At 46.4% G+C, this 18434-nt stretch overlaps 1 protein-coding gene across 1 annotated transcript; it reads right to left on the bottom strand.

Annotated features, from left to right (window-relative positions):
* Nucleotides 1-1007: 1007 nt before the first annotated feature.
* LOC146445093 (C-type lectin domain family 4 member A-like) lies at nt 1008-18427 on the bottom strand. Its single transcript, XM_085067317.1, has 7 exons — nt 18287-18427; nt 9046-11246; nt 6167-6283; nt 3174-3266; nt 2704-2855; nt 2348-2469; nt 1008-1632 (listed from the first exon to the last, which is right to left on the bottom strand). Exons 2-7 carry the CDS (start codon nt 9110-9112, stop codon nt 1485-1487), a joined length of 699 nt encoding a protein of 232 aa, XP_084923443.1. The 5' UTR covers nt 9113-11246; nt 18287-18427; the 3' UTR covers nt 1008-1484.
* Between the last annotated feature and the right edge of the window lie 7 nt (nt 18428-18434).

Here is an 18434-nt window from a genome sequence, read left to right as displayed (position 1 = left end):
GCCAAATCTCCTGGTCACCTTGTCTCCAGTATGAATTCCCCTCTCCCTCTGGGACACAGAGAGAGGATTCACTTTCACAGGTGGGACACAGTCACACAGACAGGAGTTGCACATGCAGTTGCATTCCCTGTGGGGTGCTGGCACTGTTAGGTCAGGCAGGCTTAGGCACATATTTCCTGAGGAAAGGGAAGTGAGGACACTGGAGGCAGGAGGTGGGAAGGAGTGCAGTAAAGGGAGATCCATGGTATGCAGTGGTCTGCAGCAGGACACGAAGGCAATGAACTTCTGGATGGAATGTCAATGCAGCAGGAGCCCTGCCTCTTCCAGCCTCTTCTGCAGCATAATCTGGCCTGGGCAGGATGTCCTTACAGGCACCACTGAGGACATGGCTTTCCAGGAATGCTGCTGCCTCAGGGGAGCCTAGGATCAGCTCTGAGTCAGGAAGGTGACTTCTTCCTCCAGGTGGCTTTGAAGGCCCAGTGTGGATTTCTTCTCCCATGGGAGCAAGTCCCAACGGAGGCCTACAAAGATGAAGGCAAGGGGGATAGAGCAGAGGGTTGGAGGACAAGCTGAGAGAATTCAGATCGTTCACCATGGGAAAGAGAATCCAAGGTGCTCTCATAGCAGCCTTCCAGGAGGCTTTCAAGAAGGCGGGAGAGGGATATTTTACAAGGGCATGCAGTGATAAGGCAAAGGGGAATGGCTTTAAACTGAAAGAGGGCAGGTTTAGGGTAGGTATTACGAAGAAAATCTTTACTGCAAGGGTGGTGAGGCACTGGCAAAGGTTGCCCAGAGAACCTCTGCATACCCCATCCCTGGAAGTGTTCAAGACCAAGCTGGATGGGGCTTTGAGCTACCTGGTCTAGGGGAAGGTGTCCCTGCTCATGACCTAGATGTTGAAAACACATGATCCTTAAAGGTTCCTTCCAACCCAAACCATTCCACAATTCTAGAACCATACCTCTGTAGCGCAGATAAGGGAAAAAGAGAGATACAGAGATACAACATGAAGCCTTTTTTTCATTGGTCTGATATTGTATTGTCTCTTGTCTAAGATTTATGAATTTCTTCAACAAAACCAGTACAACGAGAGAAAATTTTGTGTGTCACTCAACAAAAAGAAAACACCTCTGCTCAAGGAGACAAGTGATATTGCATCTCTGGACATCTGTCTTGCTATTCCTTGTGTCTTCCTCCTGGAGAAGTCCATTTCTTTTCAGCCATTGGCTTCTGGACGCACTCAGAGAGAAGAGGACACAAGAACACAGGACCTGCTCTGATGAGCCTGAGCCTTCCTGTGTTCCCTGAGCAAGCACATGCACTGGGGATGCTGGAGAAAGGCTCATTTCACTTCCACACACATCATCCCACCCAGCACAGTGAGGATGTGTCAGGGCTCCCCACCCCTCCCAGCACAGCCAGCACTGCTCCCAGATCCCTGCTCAGCTCCCAGTTTTACTCAGGACAGGGGTAGAGTATTTCCATCACACAGTTACTGCTGCAGCTTCACAAATTCGGTGATGATAGAAATCTGATCTGACATCATTCCAGTTGTGGAGAGCATTTGCAGGTACATGCATTACAGTGGAAGTCTCATCACTGAAATTACTTGGTTCTCCTGACCGCCAGAACCTGCAACAGAGACAGGTTTGTTATTACAGCATCCACTGTAAAGCACTGCTGGAAAAGACCACAGCAGCATGCAAGACTTGAAGGGAAGAGACAGAAACTCCCAATGCTGATCCATGGACTGAAGCAGTGCCCTTCCTTCCACTCCATATCCCACTGGCATTAGAGTCTCATGGAAAGCTGCCTCCTTCCTACAGCCTTCCAGCACAACAGGGCCCTGATCGACCTGCTGGGGGCAACTGACCACCACCACTCACCCCATGCACTTCACACCCAGCAGAGAACTGTGTTGGCCTCCAGGGAAAGATAGATCTCCAGAAGAAGACATAGGAAGGTCAGTCATCATGCCCTCTCCTTGCACCCCATCTCTTTCCCAGCATTTCAGCCCAGGCCATTCCTGTGCATATAAGTGTAGTGAATACATGTCAGGCTAGGCTGGTCATCTCTGAAGAGTTCTTGCTGCTGGAGAGATGCAGCTTTCTCTCTGCCTACAGCAATGATTTCCAGGTCACAGTTGTTAATTCATAACCAATAACCAGCACAGATGGGGCCATGGGAACCTGGTGTCCTACACTCCTCTCCTGCTGCATCTTTGATCTCTCCCAAGGAAGTGTGGTGGGAACTCCCCTCTCATGCACCAGCAGACACCTTCACATCTCCCCTACTTTTGTTCCCTACCAGGAGCCACACCAAACACTCTTCATCCACAGATACTCACGCTGCTGTTGCATTATATGGAGTCTTGTCCACCCACTGCCACTGACCCAGCTCCTCTGCAAACAAACCAATGTAGAAATTCTCTCTTCCTGTACCTTTTTTTATCTGCCCAGAGAGGAAAACCTGGCAATCAGAGAGAGTGCAATGTCCATGAGATGCAGGACTGAGCACAGGGAGGCATCAGGAGTCCCTGTGGGGTGGGGCTGGTGGCAGAGGGCAGCTGGGGCTCTAGGGATGCAGACAGGACATTCCCTGTCCCCTGCAGGACAAGGAGGGGCTCTGAGTCCCCTCCAGGGCAGGGACCCAGCACTGTATCTCTGGCTGCTGGGTCTCTCTCTCTCTGCCCTGTGCACATACCTGCTCTGCCTTGCTGTTGATCACCACCAGCTGGGAGCCCATCCCAGTGCAGTTCTGCTCACTCTCAGCCCAGCTCATCGTATCAAGGGACAGGAAATAGCAGCTTGATTGAAACCTTAGCCAGCTCTTTGGGCAGCATGTCCAGCCTCGGCCTGTGCAGGGAGAGCACAGAGAGATGAAGGTTACTAACAGGACATGGTGATTGCAAAGATCCAAGTTTTCCAGGGACAGTGCTCATGTTCTCCTGAGTCACTTCTCCTGACAGAAAGTGCATGAAAAAGCAGGGATAGCACAGACATTTCTCCCCATTGCTTTGGGGTATGACCAGGGAGCTTTGGGTACCCAAAGCCATGGTAGTCCTTGTGAGGGGATCTCAAGTCTCAACAACTTCTTTCAGTGACATGTTTTGACATTGTCCATTCTCCTTTAGCCTTTAGCCCCAAGCAAGAGGGGACAGTGCAAGTACTGACCTGTGCTTTGTGGCACTGCTGAGTCACACTTCCACTCTGAGAAGTGCTGCTGCAGGGCTGTGGGCTGCTCACTGCTGGGGCAGAAGGGAATCACTGCAAAGGGAGAGCAAAGGCAGCAGGATTAGCCCTTCCTCCCAGCTCCTCACACAGCATCTCTGGCCTTTGCTCTCCTCCCACCATTTCCCCACCAGGCACTGTCCCAGCTGTCACCTCTCCTGGCCCAAACAAGTGGCACAGCTGCTTGCTTTCCCAGCCAGGAAGAGACCTTCTTCCAAGTCAGACAGCAGAAGGACACCTGGAAGCACATCCCACTGAGGACAGGCCACCCAGGGCAGGATTGATCCCACCCAGCCACAGCCACTCTACATGCACATTCCTACAGCCAAGCTGCCAGTCCACAAAGCAGCCCTTGAGTGTCACAGTTTGTCACTTCCTAAACCAGACATCAACAGCAATTTGGAAGAACAACCCATCAGCTGGGCTGTTCCATCAGCAACAGACAGTCCAGGTGAGGGTAAACACATACAGCTGGAGCTGCTGAAACCAGGGTGTGGTGCAGCATAAACTCCTAGGATTTACTGATTCCCAGTTTGTGGGGAATAATGCAGTGCAGGTGACAGGCCACATCCACAACCCCAGCAACTTCTTAGTAACTCATACACTCAGGAGCAGTGATTAGAAGCTGATCAGGCTGTGCTTAGCAGTACAGATGTCTATTTTTATCAATCACTTCATTTAGAACTATCTTTACTTGTGAGCAGAACAATCACAGTGGCCCCAGAGCCTGCTTGGTGCATTGCTGTAATGGAAGAAGGCTCAGAGGAGATGGACAAGGGCAATGCCTGACTGACCACCCCTCTTGCCAATAAATGAATGACCTTCTCCCTTCCCAAAAATAAGGGATGAGAAGAGAGATGGCTTTTGGTTTAGTTCAGCTAAGGTAATTGACCAGCTGTGGAACTGTTCATCTTTCTAAGGATCCAAAAGGAGCAGTGTCCTCATCAGTTAGCCAAACCAGCATGGGACAGGTGCACATCTTAGTGCAACATGGTGTAAAAAACTGAACGACTCAGAAAAACATACCTGAAGAAAGCAATGGGCCTGAGCTGGCTTTAGCTCACATATTTTTTTTTACATCTTTGGGGACACTCAATGTCTTGATGTTGAGCATATTGCAGAACTGTGTCCAGTTTTGGGCCTTTCATCACAAGAAGCATATTGAGGTGTTGGAGCATGTCCAGAGAATGGCATTGGAGCTGTAGAAGGATCTGGAGCACAGTCCCTTGACAAGCATCTGAGGGAGCTGGGGGTGTTTATCCTGAAGAAAAGGAGGCTCTGGGATGACCTTATTGCTCTCTACAACACCCTGAAAGGAAGGTGTAGCTAGAGAGGACTTAGCCTCTTCTCCCAGGTAACAACTGACAGGAGAAGAGGAAATGGTCTGAAGTTATGCCAGGGAAGATTTAGTTTGGATATTGGTAAAAGCTTCTTCACTGAAAGGTGGTCAGGCATTGGAACAGGCTGCCCAGAGAAGTGGTGGAGTCACAATTCCTGACAGTGTTCAAAAAACATGTAGATATGGCACTTGGAGACATGGTTTAGTGGAGGACTTGGCAGTGGTTGGTTAATGGTATAACTACATGACCTGAGCGTTTTTTTCCAATATTAATAATTCTGCGATTCCATGCTTGTATGACCAGCAATTAAAATCATGTTTGTATTGTGATCCATCTGTGCTTTGCAATTGCTACTCTCTGCTACGTGCAATTTGTAGTGGTGTTTCATTTAAATGCTCAATTGCTCTGCTAAACCAAAATCCTACATAGCATCAATTAACTTGGATTAGTAAATTTACACCAAAAATTAAATGTTCCATATGTATCAGAAGGTATCAGATGCTAACAATCCCAACTTAAAACTCCCCAACCATTTAGCTGAGTACTGTGAAAGGTCATACGTTTGGGAACAAAGCAATACAAACTTCTGGGACTCAGACCCTAATGGAAGCAAAAGGAAAGGCAGTGATTTAGTCTAATGAGATGCCTCTTCCACAGTCCATCATGGTTATTGACAATTTGTGCAAATGTGCCATGAAGGATCTTTAATAAAAAATAAGAATGAAACAGTAATCACAATCTTCAAAAACTGTATGTCCAAGAATAACTTCTAATGAATTATTCTGCAATCAACCCTAAAAAGTTGTAAGAGTTAATTAACTGCACTGTGCAATTAATCCTGGAGATGCCAGGCCAAAGAAGCCTTTCTTTCTACTAGGACACAAAGCATATCCAAGCACCTCAGAGAGCCTAAGTGCAGATTCAGCTGCCTGTATAGACACTTGTGCTTCTGTCTCCACTTTTGCCCATCTGCCAAATGTAACTGAGTTCTTTTTGTAGGGAATGAAGGTAGAGAATTGTTCCACAGTTCCAAAACGGCCATGCAAGATTGGAATGGGCAATCTAGGCACACTGACATGGCCTCAGGGTAAACAGTGGAAGATTTCTGCAGATGTCTGCAGATATATACAAAGTTGGGGCAGGAAAACCTGAGACCTTACAGAAAGCCCAGACAACCATGAAGTTCTGAAAATTGCCATGCTATAAGTAGGGCAATAGACTAGAGACTTCCAAAAGCCCCTTCCCACCTAACTCTTTCTGTCATTCTTAGAAAGAAGAGGGACATAACACAACCACCTGGCACAGTGCTGGGGTGGCCCTAGCTCCCAGATATTAGCTGGTTATAACATCTGTTTTTGCTGGACTGCAAGAGCCTTGTGTCATGTTGCAGCCATGCCCTTAAATCCCCAGTGTTTAAGTAGTCAGGAAAGATTTTGTTCCGAAACATACCTTTCAGATGTTCAACATTTGGGTTTTCTGTGCCCAACTGTTGTTGCTAGTAAAAGCCCTCTCTGTTTAGAAGATATTCCCCTCTGGGCTCAGATTTCTCTGCTTTTCTTCCAGACCTCTTTCCCAAATCCTCCTGCACATACTCACCGAGAAGGACAATTACAAGGGCAATGCACACCAAGAGGAGCAGCAGTGAGATCAGCCATGGGAGCCAGAGTGGGTATTTCTGGGGATGGTGCTCAGGCTTCTTCGTCTCAGGAGGTACTAAAAGCAAAGGAACACACCAAAAAAACCACCACAGTCAGCTATGGTTCCATCAGTCCACAGTCCATATACCACAGATGTACTACTCAAGGTAGAGCTCTTCAAAAGAAAAAAGGGAAATTCATTTCTGATGTGGAAGTTACATGGTTTGGGAGAAGGGCAGACTAGGACAGAGCAGGGGATGTCTGTGGTCTCTGGAGAAAGTCAGATTCACTGAGTGTGTTCCCAGCCCAGCCAGTGAGCCACCAATGCTATTGTTGGTGTTTGGGGGTGAGCCCTTCACAGGGCCTCAAAATCTGCAATGAAACCATGTATTTCTAGATTGAGCCCAAAGCTGCCAAATGCAACATTGCTCAAGCCATGATACTTGAGACATACATGCAAAGATTTCATGTTGACTTCTTCCCAGAAAACTTTTTCTGCCTGCTTCAGTTTCTTCTTAGCTTTTTGGACTCTCTGTGCAGAATGTATTTGTTACCCAAATGAGGATGGGAGACAAAAAAATGTGCAAAGCTATGATGGCACATAATCATTGGGAGATTAAAAGATATCTTTTTCCCTTCCATATCTACTTTCCAAACCAGGGTTCAGAGATTTACTGCAATAAAACTAGGTTGTGCTAGGTTGTATATTTAGAGAGAATAGAAGGCTGTGTCCAGCAGCCTGAGTAAAGTACTCAGATCAAGACTTGCCAGGACCTGACTTTTGTCTAGAGGGATATTATTGCCAGTACTGAGGAGGTTAGGGAACAGGCAGGAGAGAGGATCACAGGAAAGGAGAAGCAAACACTTGTTAGGAGATTGTTCTAGCTTGTGACAGATACACAAACCAGGGCAAATAAAAGGGTAAAGAGACAACAACTCTCACTGCAGGACAAGAGTAAAGAAGTTTTGGGAGGGACTGGTATTAGTGATAAGATTTAGAGAAACTTCATTCATTGTTCATCATGAAGCTCCCAGGTCTGTCAGCAGCCAATGTGCCTGCCAGACGTGCCGAGTAAGCAAGACTGTCGGAAACCTGCTCTTTGTGGGAGCCTTCTGACTACTTCTCAAAGGCTTGGGAGAGACTGCTACAGCAGGGCAAACGGCATCATCCTTCATTATCTGAAGAGAACACATGTGTAGACAGACAAGGTTCAGGTTTCCCTGGTCAAATCATGTTTTTCTAGCCAGAGCTTTTGCCTTAGTGAAAACAAGGAACCAGCTCATTTTCTGGAGTCCAGCCACCTGCTTCAGACAATAGCTCTAACCAGTCCAAATTATTTTTTTGATGCACAGCACATCCAGAGATTGACTGTTCAACCTGTGCCCAGTCAGACCTGAGCATCCCACACTCACACCCAGGTGGCACAGGGAGACCTGCATGCCATGCACCTCAGCAAGACAACCAAAGTGCTTTAAATTTTGTGCACTCAGTGGGCTAAGCTCCCTGCAAAATGCTTTCCACTGTTGGTCTGTGCTCTGTAACGTGTTCAGCATGATCCCAGCACAGCAGACTTGATGTCTTTGGAATATTAATTTGGAACACAATGGGGAACTTCCACCACCCTCACCACGATGGAAATGCTAACTGTATCCAGAACCAGCTAATCTTGGTGCACTGAAAACAGTGAGCTTTCAAGTCAGCCAGGGCTATGTGCATTCTTTATTTCCATGACTCATGCCTCAGAGCAGGCAAGGAAAAACTTGGAGTTGATGCCTGCTCTATTCGGGACTGTAAAACTGAGGTAAAGCAGTAAACAGGCAAGTTAATACCCTTAGGCAGCAGTAATTATTTACCTAAATTTAAAAAATATTATTCACCGATTTATGCACACATACTTTCACTGCCCTGGAACCTGCTGTTGTGTAGGGTCCTGTATGTCAGGGCAGAAGCAATGAGCCAGAGAACATCCCTGTGTGTTCTTACTTGTGGCATAATGACTACAATACATACTGATCAGAAATGCTTTAAATTTGCAAGAAGCCTAGTAAGAGAACCATTTTCCCGCTGTAATTTTTCATAGGAATGAATTTTTTTTTGTTTGGTGTGTTATCTGCTTTTCAGGAGTGGAAGACATCAATAACAGAGTGGGATCTCCCTTCAGATCTTAAATAATTTTTCTGTGTATTTTAGGGTGTTCAAGTTTTGGGTCTCTCTTCTCCAAGGACCATTTCTCAATCAATCATGGACAACAGGATTATGTTTCTGCAGCCAGTACCACCTCTCGTGAAGCTGTAGAGTAAAACTGGCTGCTCTACTGTAAGCAGGCATGTCAATCCTCTACTCCTACCCTCTCCACAGGCAGCAATCTGTAGTCCCACTCAGAGGCAAGAGCAGTAGCAGCCAGGGCTTGGGCTTATTTGCTGCCATTTGCCCCTCCATCTTTGTGACAGATCAGATTGTTTGTAATAAATCACAGTCTCTACTGCTGGTACTCAGCATGGTCCAGAAATGACTCAAATCAAGACTACATAACATACAGGGGACTGAGGGAGCCCAAATATATGCCTTAATAAATGGTCACTTGAAACCTACTGTTTGTGCTCCTGGTAGTTATGCTTGTTCCTGTTGCAACTCCTACACCTCTTTCCTCTTGAGGCATTCCTTGAGACTCCTGTTTCAAAACTCCTTCAGTCTCCTGCTCATTTAGCTCCTTTTTCTCACCAATTTGTCAAGATCAGGTAGGAACCAGAGTCACAGAAGGAAAAATGTCCATTCCCTGTTCTTTATCCCTACTCCCTCCAGCTCCCTTTCTCCCAAATAACCCATTCATTCCTTACCTTTGACCACTGGAGCTGGTGATTCATTTTTGAACTTCACCTCAGCATAGGTAATTTCTGATGCCATTTAATCCCAGTGTGACCCTGTCCTTAGTTTTGCCACATAAAAAGTGGTCCTTTCAGATCCTTGTTTCCAGAGGGTGACACCAGTAAGTTATTGAGCCTTTCCCATCCGTTCATTCACCCTCTGCCTATCAAAGAAGGCTGTGCTGAACACTGGAAGCAGTGGAGATAACCGGAGAATTCCTGGGAGCTCAGAAATGTTTCAAAGAGATCTTCAGTTTTTATAGCCCAGGAAATTAGCCCTGGCACTATGGAAGCTTTTGAGACATAAAAGAAAAATGAGAACTTAGCGAGTGAAAAGGAAGTTGCACTCGTCCTTCCCCATATCAGATTCTTAGCTGATAGGCTTCCTTTTCAAGACATTTGTAGGTTTGGTTTTTTTTTCCTCTTTTTAACATTCTTACTTAACTATCTCCCCTTCCCATATTTTCATGCCTTTCTTTGTCTGTTAGTAATTCTACCATTGCTCTGACATTTGCAGCTGTCACAGGTCGTAGCCCAGTTTAACCTGCAGTCCAGTAGTACAAAATGCATTCTGTCTTCACTTGTCCCTCATTAAACTGCATTTGCTACATCAGATGTTGGCAGCTATGTCTCATTCTCAGAAGTCAGTCCCAGTTGGAAGCTAGCAATAGAGCAAATCTCAAACTAGGAAATCTTCCTGTAGAAGTGAGACTGGGAGGTTGCAGCCTTAGACAGAGCAATAAAAATAATAAGAAGGTTGAAACCAAGAAGAAACAGAAGAATCAGGCTGGGGTCAGGGAGGAGAACAAGCAAAGTGGAATTTAAAAACAATTATGTTGGTATTCTGAGAGATTAGTGGGAAATGTACACACAGAAACTGTTCTATTAAAACCTGATTCACAGCCTGTGGAAGTTCAAAGCAGTGCTTGCTTCAGCCTCCATGTCAGAGGCTGAAAAGAAATGGTTTACATTTTTCTGCCACTTTTCCAACACTATCATTTATCTCCCTTACCTGTTTTCTGGTAAAGACCTCTGATATTACCATGGGCAAAGTGTCAGTGTTTAGTCTGATTTCAAGCTGGAGCAGACCTTGAAAGGAGACAAGGGAAATGGCTGCTGAGATACACGCTAAATCAGAAAGATTTCCGAGAACAGATGCCAGTAAGTCAGGCAGGGTGAGAAGGGTTCAGTCAGCAGATAGCACTCAGGTTTGGTTTGGAAGGGACCTTCAAAGATTATCTTCTCCAGTCAACCTGCCATGGGCAAGGACATCTTTCACTACATCAGGCTGCTCAAAGCCCCTTCCAACCTGGCCCTAAACATTTTCAATTAAGGAGAATCTGCAACTTCTCTGGGCAACCTGTTCCAGCATTTCAGCACCCTCATTGTAAAGAATTTCTTCCTTATATCCAATCTAGAGCTGCCTTTTTTCATTTTAAACCCATTACCCCTTATCCTACCACTACAGGTGCTGGTAAAAGGCCTATGTCCATCATTCTTATAAGTCCCCTCTAAGTATTGAAGAGCCACATCAAGGTGTCCAAAACAACCAGAAGGAAGAAGCTAGTTAGTTTGGCTAGCTGGAATTTCCTCAAGGCAGAGCAGAATGAGATGCTCATGGGACATCCAGAGATCACAGAGGGTACACAGGACAGAGCTGGAGTTGAGACAGAGCAGTAAAAGGAAGAACATGAACCAGACAACAGAGGAGAACAATGGGACAGAAGATAAAGGGAATCTGAACACAAATTATGGAGAACTTCCCCTAAACAGAGTGGGGCACGTGTAACTGTCTTTATCAATGACGTTCCTCATGTCTCCTGTGTCCTGAGCTAACTTTACTTCTCCTTTATGTATTGTGTGCAAAGAGGGTGACTTTTCCACAAGAATAAGAATAGCTGCAGGAGAGAAGCCTGATCCTTTGAGAGGATGCATGCTGCCTGCTTCTCTTTCCAATATCCATCCAGCACTATCCTTTGTCTTCAGGCTTGGCTCTCTCACTGGAATTAAGCCGCCCTAAGTGTCTGCTGAAATCTAGTTAAGCCCTCAAATTTCTTGTTGAGAATTCAGAGCAATCCTCTGCATGCTTCCCCCTGTCCCCACCCAACCAAGACTCAGCAGACCCAGTCTCGTGGGGAAAAGGCTTACTTCCTGGCAGGGTTTCAAGATTTCCACTGTGAAGAAACAAGAAACACCATCAGCAGACAGAGAAGGAAGTTACAGAGCAGCTTCATGAGCTTTTTCCATTGAAACACATCTCCAAACACAGCTGAGGCATTTCAAATGCAAATTAAGGCTCTAGCTGCTCTTTTTATTAGATTACATTTGACTGCACTCGAACATCAGTAGGCAGCTCAGTTCTTCTTTCTCAGCCATAAGAGTTGTTATTTGCTATCAAAAGTCAACCCTGAATCATCCTTCCATGGGATGCAGTGCTGAGCTAATGTGTAACAACAGTGAGGTGATATTCCTGAGTGATAAATTTGTCCTTTCAATTTCATATGCACTGATGACATGTAAAAGGGTGAGAGATAGGAAGAATTGACCCCTGCAGATAGTTGTGGAGTTGCAAAAATAATTTTTAAAAAATCTTGCTTAAAAACCCCCAAAACTCACACTTAACTTCCTTGCATTCCCACTGCTGTTCTTCAGCTGCTGCCTTCCCCCTCCTCCTGTGTTCTGCTCACTCCCTTGTCCTCCCACAATACCGGTTTCCTCACAGATGTCCTTCAGCTTAGCCCTACCCCACACAGCCATGTGCCTCCCATGTGCCTTACAAGCCCTAGCTCCTTTCTGGGACTGTCACAGTCCTGCTTTCCGTCCTTCCTCATGCTCCAGCTGCTGGTTGTTCTGTCCCAAAGAGAAGGCAGCTCTCTTTCTCCTAACTAACGCTCTTTCTCCCCTACCTGTCAATGAGATTTGAATAAGATGGTATCTGCAAGCCTTTCACCCCACAGCCAGCGTCACCCAATTTAGCACGCAGGTCCATGTGAGCAGAGGAAACAGTGCCATTGCATGTGCCTTACTTCTTCTGAAAATCCAGCTGAAACTGTTGAGTTAAATTCAAATTTATAAGCAAAAAGAAGGACTTGAATCCTAAAACTGTGACCCCACACATTCCAGAAGAAATCCCATTTTTAAATTGAGCAGAGCAGGGAAGTGAGACACTTCTCACAGGCCAGTTTGAATGGAGAGGGGCAGCTGAGGGAATTGAGCTGAAGGCTTGTGAGTCATCACAAGTGACATGGAGGTTACATAGGGACATCACATTGGCTACCCAAATACCTAGACCCTCTTTAGAAGATTTGACAAAAGGCAAAATGAAGCTGACATGACTAAATGTCTACCCAAAGGGATTATCAGTATGCATTTTTCAACAAGCTGACCTTGCATCCAAATGAGGAAAATTGAAACGATTTTGACCTCCAGTAAGTGCAAAACCATAACAAAGCAAAGGTGTCAGAACTTCCTTGAACCCTTCATATTTGATATATTGCCTTGAGGCCAACTGAAGAGCAGAGTATAAAATAAGCAGTCAGAGAAAACAAGGACATCAAAATAAAGCTAAATTAATTATTTATCACAATAGTGAAATTGGTGAAATTCATACATAAGAACCCTGTTTTGTGGGGGACTAAATCAAAGGATCTGTCCAAAATAAAAGTGATTGTGCAAAAGGTAAGGGATTAGCAGGTCTGGGCAAGATGATTCCAATGGAATCATCCCAGATGATTCTGGGCAAGAATCCAGGGGTTCTCAGGAAATTCAAAGGTGAAACACTGGCTAATAGCAGTGGGTGGCCTTTTGCTTTAAACTGTCTTTTAATCAGCAAATCCCAGGCTAGCAGGGAACTTATCGAAGAGGGAGAAGGGGAGAAGTCTAATGGAGATTTAAGAAGTTAAAGGTTTGACATCTCTAGTGGCCAGGTTAATACAACAAAAGAATGAATTAATGGACAGGTGTGTAAGCACGATGTATTTTGGGGAGAGTCCATATAACTCTTGCAACAAAAGAAATCCTGCCTCTTGTAGGTCTTTGCCTACAATCCTGACCTGCGTTCCATACAGGTTGCTAGGAGACCAAGAGAAAAATGGCTTATATGGAGCTGTGAAAGCTCAGGAAAAAGACATTTGGGCATCCACTGGTGAAGAGGAAACAGTGAAGTACTGAATGGACAGTGGGAAAGGGAGGTGAGAGCAATGAGTGGGATGGATTAAACAGAAGGTAGCACTGTGAAGCCACACAAGTTTCTGGCAGGTGGCAGCACTTCACCACAGGCAGCCCTGAGTCAGCAGAAACACACAGAATCCTGAGCAGAACCACCCACAGTGACACGAATACATTGCCAGAGATGAGCAGCTCCCCAAAATGCTGTGGTTATGGTACCATGCAGAACACAGGGGAATGAAAGAAAAGTAGAACAGATGAAATATTCCTCCCCAAAAGGGTTTGTGCATTTCTCCCCTGGCCACATCCCTGACAAGTTTTGGTGAGGGCTGAGGGTTTCAAGCAGAAGAGATCATGTCCCAAAGTTACCTGAGCTGAGGGAGCTCAAACTCATGAAAATCGGGAAGGCAAAGTCATGCGCTCGCTCAAGTGTTATAATAGGTTACCAAAATCCCTCAGGTAAAAGGAAAGGAATAAGAGAAGGAAGAACATGATCCAGAGAATCTTCAAAGAGACAAGAAACCCCAACCTGCCTCTTTACATGTAGCATTAACAGAGGATTTTCTTCAGAAGACCAAAGATATGTTTTATTTATTTTCCCTAATTACCAAATCAAAGCCGACAGAGGGCACATTCAGATGCATTTACCTCGGAGCTTTGGTTTATGCCATTACTGGGAGCAATGCACCATTACCTCCTTCCTCTTTTGGATCTAAGTCTCAAGGCTATAAATTGTTGGAGATCAGATACTGCAGTTGCTTGCCACAACAGCACATCTGACTTCAAACCTGGGCTAGATCCAAGTCCTGCTCAGACCCCAGTGGCCTGTTCCAGAGGCAGGGCTGTGAGGTTCATCTTCTTAGAATGGGCACATGGAATTTGCATGAACAAGTTGTGGCCACGAACACCTCATGCTTCATTTCCAGTTTTGTCTAAGGACCACACAGATCTCCACAACCTTGAATTCAGTCTGGCTACTCTATGCCCAGTGAGGTGAATGCACCTGAACTCCCGCTCTTGAAGGGGGAATGGAGGGAGCGGAAAGAATAGCACAAAAATGGAAAATAAACACAGTCACAAGTATGGGGGCTGTCACATAAGGTCACCCTGGCCCATGCTGGAACCTTATTTCAACTCAAGCTGTTTCTCTCCACATCCTCTCATCTTCTGCATGCACGTGGGGGCAATGCAGGAAAAAACCTCATAGGGAGGTGTGGGGGAGAGCTGAACTAGTTAAGGTGTCATATCAGGTGGTACTGGAATAACAGCACAAACCTCCCCTGCCCTACAGAGCTCCTTCACCCCCCTCCTATCCTCAAGAATGGATTTTTCAGGAAGACTGCAAGTGCTGCCCCTTACCCTGTAGTCAAGGTGTCCCTGCATGCCATTTGCAGTCTCCCAGCGCAAGCTCATGCTGGCCAGCAGCAGGGCAAGGGGACACCACCTGCCTCCAGCACAGAGCTGGCATTGACCCAGAGGGCAAAGGGCCCTGCTGATGACTCCCTGCCAGCTGGGACTTACAAGGAGGGCAAAGTGCTCCTTGATGATTCACACTGCCTGTAGCATGAGGGCCCATGTCTCTTGGACTCTGCCTCCAGATCACTGCTATTTACACATTTAGCATCTTAAGACTGGACAGGACAGGCTCAATACACAGTCTTGGTCCTTGCAGAGTCTCTGCCCTTTCTGAAGAATGACTGTCAGGTCTCTGCATTCCCCTTCACTGACCAACCCTCCATTTCAGACATCTCACCACACTGCTGGCCCAGCATGGGACCCACCTCACCACAGCCAAGCACAAAAGTTGTGCAAGGAAATACTTCAGACTGGAAGTATCTTGCTCAAACCTTGCTCAAATCAGGACTACTTCTGGAGCTGGCCCAGGCTACCCAGGGCAGGTTATCTGCTTACAGTAACCCTCTCTCTGTATGGGATGTATTGCTTAAGGGCTTTTTCTGGTTTTCTACCCAGAATGGGTCATTTCCAAACACACTTCGTACACGTACCCATGGCATTGAGTTCAGCTTTAGGTAGTGGTGACAGCAGCCCATAACCCTGGGCCAGACATACACTCTATCTATAGTCACTTAGCACATGCAAAGAAAATGCTCACCTACCCCTTACTCCTCTCTGGAATCCACCTCCTTGTCCCTCCTAGCTAACCAAAAGGATGGTTTGTGTAGCACTATGGACATAGCATCTCACACATCTTTGAACAGTTTGCTTAACACTATAAACATGGACTTATGGACAAGTGCTAAAAGAGAGTAGGAGCACCTCCAATCCTTTGGGCTGAACTTTAAAGACACCAGACATCCATACCTCTATGCACACTGGCCAGAAGAGATGTGTGCCTGCCCTGGGACAGCTCAGTTCCAAGCCCTACGTTATGCTGCCTGGGCATGAGGGCACTGAAGCACAGAGGGCAGTAGGATAGCAGGACACCGCTACATCCAGAAGCACCAATTCCATCACTGCCAAACTATCAATCTACAAATCGCCAGCTGTGATTTCTTTTCAGAGGGCACCCCACCAGTGTTAACCAGGTCTCAGGTGATGTCTTCTTGCATCCCAGTTGCTGAGTGCCCAGCCGCTCCCTAGAGACGGTGGCTGAGCCCAGGGATTGCGGGAAAGCCCGCAACAAAGGGACTCAGCAGCAGATGGCAGCACACGGTCACGGGTGAGACAACTCATTGCCTGGTCGCCGGTGTCACCAGCCCAGCCCGGCTCGCAAACCAGCCTTGAGAGGGCAGGGAGCGTCACACCTCCTTACATACCAAACGCGTAAGGCTCAACACAAAGGCTGCACGTTACAGGCAGCCTCCTCCTTTAGAGAATGTCTCTTCAGACTGCCTCAAGGCTTGAAAAGCCAGCCGACTAAGCAAGGCAGCTGCCTCTGCCCCAACACGCAGGAGTTGCCATCCTACAATGCCTGGGAAAGAAAAGGGAGTGATGCAAGTGATGCAAACACAAGTGATGCAAGAAGTCCACTGCAAGATCCCAGCAGTGACAGCTGGAAAACGTGACTCCTGTCCTGCTCAAGAGCCATAACACAGTCCAGCTGTTGCTGTCTGATCTTCCTATGCTCATCTTCAAGGAATGTCCATCAGAGCTCCAGCTCTGGATGGGGACATAGAGCTATAGATAATGGCAGGTGGCAAAATTAATGTATCATCCTGCAATGTGTCTTCCCTGACTGTTAGCATGGACAGAACTATTATCTTGGAAGAAAGAGACCAATAATAGTCTCCAGAGTGAGAGTCTATTGTTCACATAATGTAATGAGCACTCAACAGACTGCCTTGAGGCATTGCAATGTGTGTTAACCACTTAGGCCACAGTGCTCTGCTTATGTATATTAACAGCCTAGTTGTTCTTCCTCCTAGAACTTTGTAGGTTTATGCTGATTTGACAGGTTGAGTTCAGATTCAGATCCTGTTACCTCATTACCAAAGCTCAGGAAGACTTTGGGGGTTTTGGTTTCCTGTTTGGTTTTTACTGGGATTTTATGTTTTATTTCCTCCAATAGACAACCCTTCCTCTCCATTTCTTCATGAGTCCACACACAGCATCAAGGCTTTGTGAAATCTGGCAAGTTTGTGTCTGCAACCCATATTGTGTGGCTGTGGTAAGAACAGCTGCTGCATGGCTGTGAGACATGAAGTCACACAATGTAGGACACAATTAATGGGAGAAAGGGCGGGGAAACACTCATATCCCACCTCAACTACAGCTTCCACAGTACTTACAGCCAAAAACCAGACAAAACTGGGACCTTCCCTTTGACACTTGTTTCCTGATTCTTCCTATGTGCTACAGTCTGTCACCCAATTGGAAGAAAGGGAGGACTTGCAGAAGACACACCAAGCTGTGCATTCTCACAGGCCTTGCTGTGAGGAAAGACATGGTGACTGGGAAGATCTCCAGAGATGACTAAGCTATCCCTCATGAACCGTTTCCTAGTCTTTTATGTTTCTTTATGCACAAACAGGAGTATATTCCAGCACTTCCCTCATCTGAAAATCCTCCTGCTCGAGAGAAAGACCCTTTTAGGCTTTACAACCCTTTTTCCTTCAAGTACCTACTGAAAAGTCTGAGAAGCTCCACCATAGCTTATGGGTAAAATGCTTCATTTTCTCCCTGCCAGGACCTATACTACATATCCACCCTATTCACCAAAACAGGACACCTTTGCTCCTGGAGCTGAAAACACATCATTATTTTTCTGTCCACTACAGATGCTAGGATATTTGACAATTTAAACAGCTGATTAAATGGTTAAGACTTCTCATCTTTACTGAGGCCACAAGATTTCTGTTGTACTTTCATATGCACAACTCTGCTGTCTGGCAGAGGAACATGGAGCAAGCATGCTGTGCAAAATGGCTGCAAGCAGGCTTGATAGAGCAATGTCAGGGCCCTGAGCATATTCTCCTTCTGTGAGGATTGGCTGCCTGGACTGAAGTCCAGCTGAAGTAATAGAGGTGTTTGGCTTTGAGAAACCTCAGCAACACTGGCCTTACCACAGCTAAGGGTCTCACCCTTGTCCCCTGCATGAGCTATCCCAGCATTGCCTGGCCATGTCCCTGTCTGGCCACATACCCTGACATTCTGACCTGCTCTTTGTGCTTAGGTACTGCAGGACTGCTCCTTTGCTGCTGAGGCCACTGCCCCTGCCTGCCCTGCTGTGGCTTAGGCTCCTGCTTCCTCTCTCTTTGAAGCAGCTTGTCCTTGCTGCCCCTAACAAAGGACCCACTCAGCTCACCTTGCCCATCTCTGCAGTAGGCAGGCACTGTTCTCCATCTACCAGCATGGAAAGAGTAATTTCTGAAAATATCTGCAGCCTGTAGAAACCTTTATTGTCTGAAATGCTAAATGTCAGGGCAACCAAGTTTTCTCACTTGCTAGTTTGATCCACACTCTTACCAAGCATCACATGCACCTAGTCAGGTCTGTTTCCATGTTGTTGATTCGTGTGTGGTGTTGTGTGGGTTTGTTACCCCATTTGGAACAGCCATGTAATTTTTGTGTCCTTCCACACTCCTACCTCTTTGCCCAGACAGAGCCTGAACCCATCACTCCTGAAGTTGCTCTCATCCAGTCTGCAGGGCACAGGACATATGCAGGGTAAGTACGCTGTGAGGATCTTGCTGGAGACATGAAGACCTTCAACCTAGAGGCTTTCCAAAGCAAAA

Source organism: Lichenostomus cassidix, chromosome 1, assembly GCF_008360975.1.
Source record: "Lichenostomus cassidix isolate B80296 chromosome 1, HeHo_3.0, whole genome shotgun sequence".
NCBI lineage: Eukaryota > Metazoa > Chordata > Aves > Passeriformes > Meliphagidae > Lichenostomus > Lichenostomus cassidix.
This window is presented reverse-complemented; position numbering and strand designations above follow the sequence as displayed.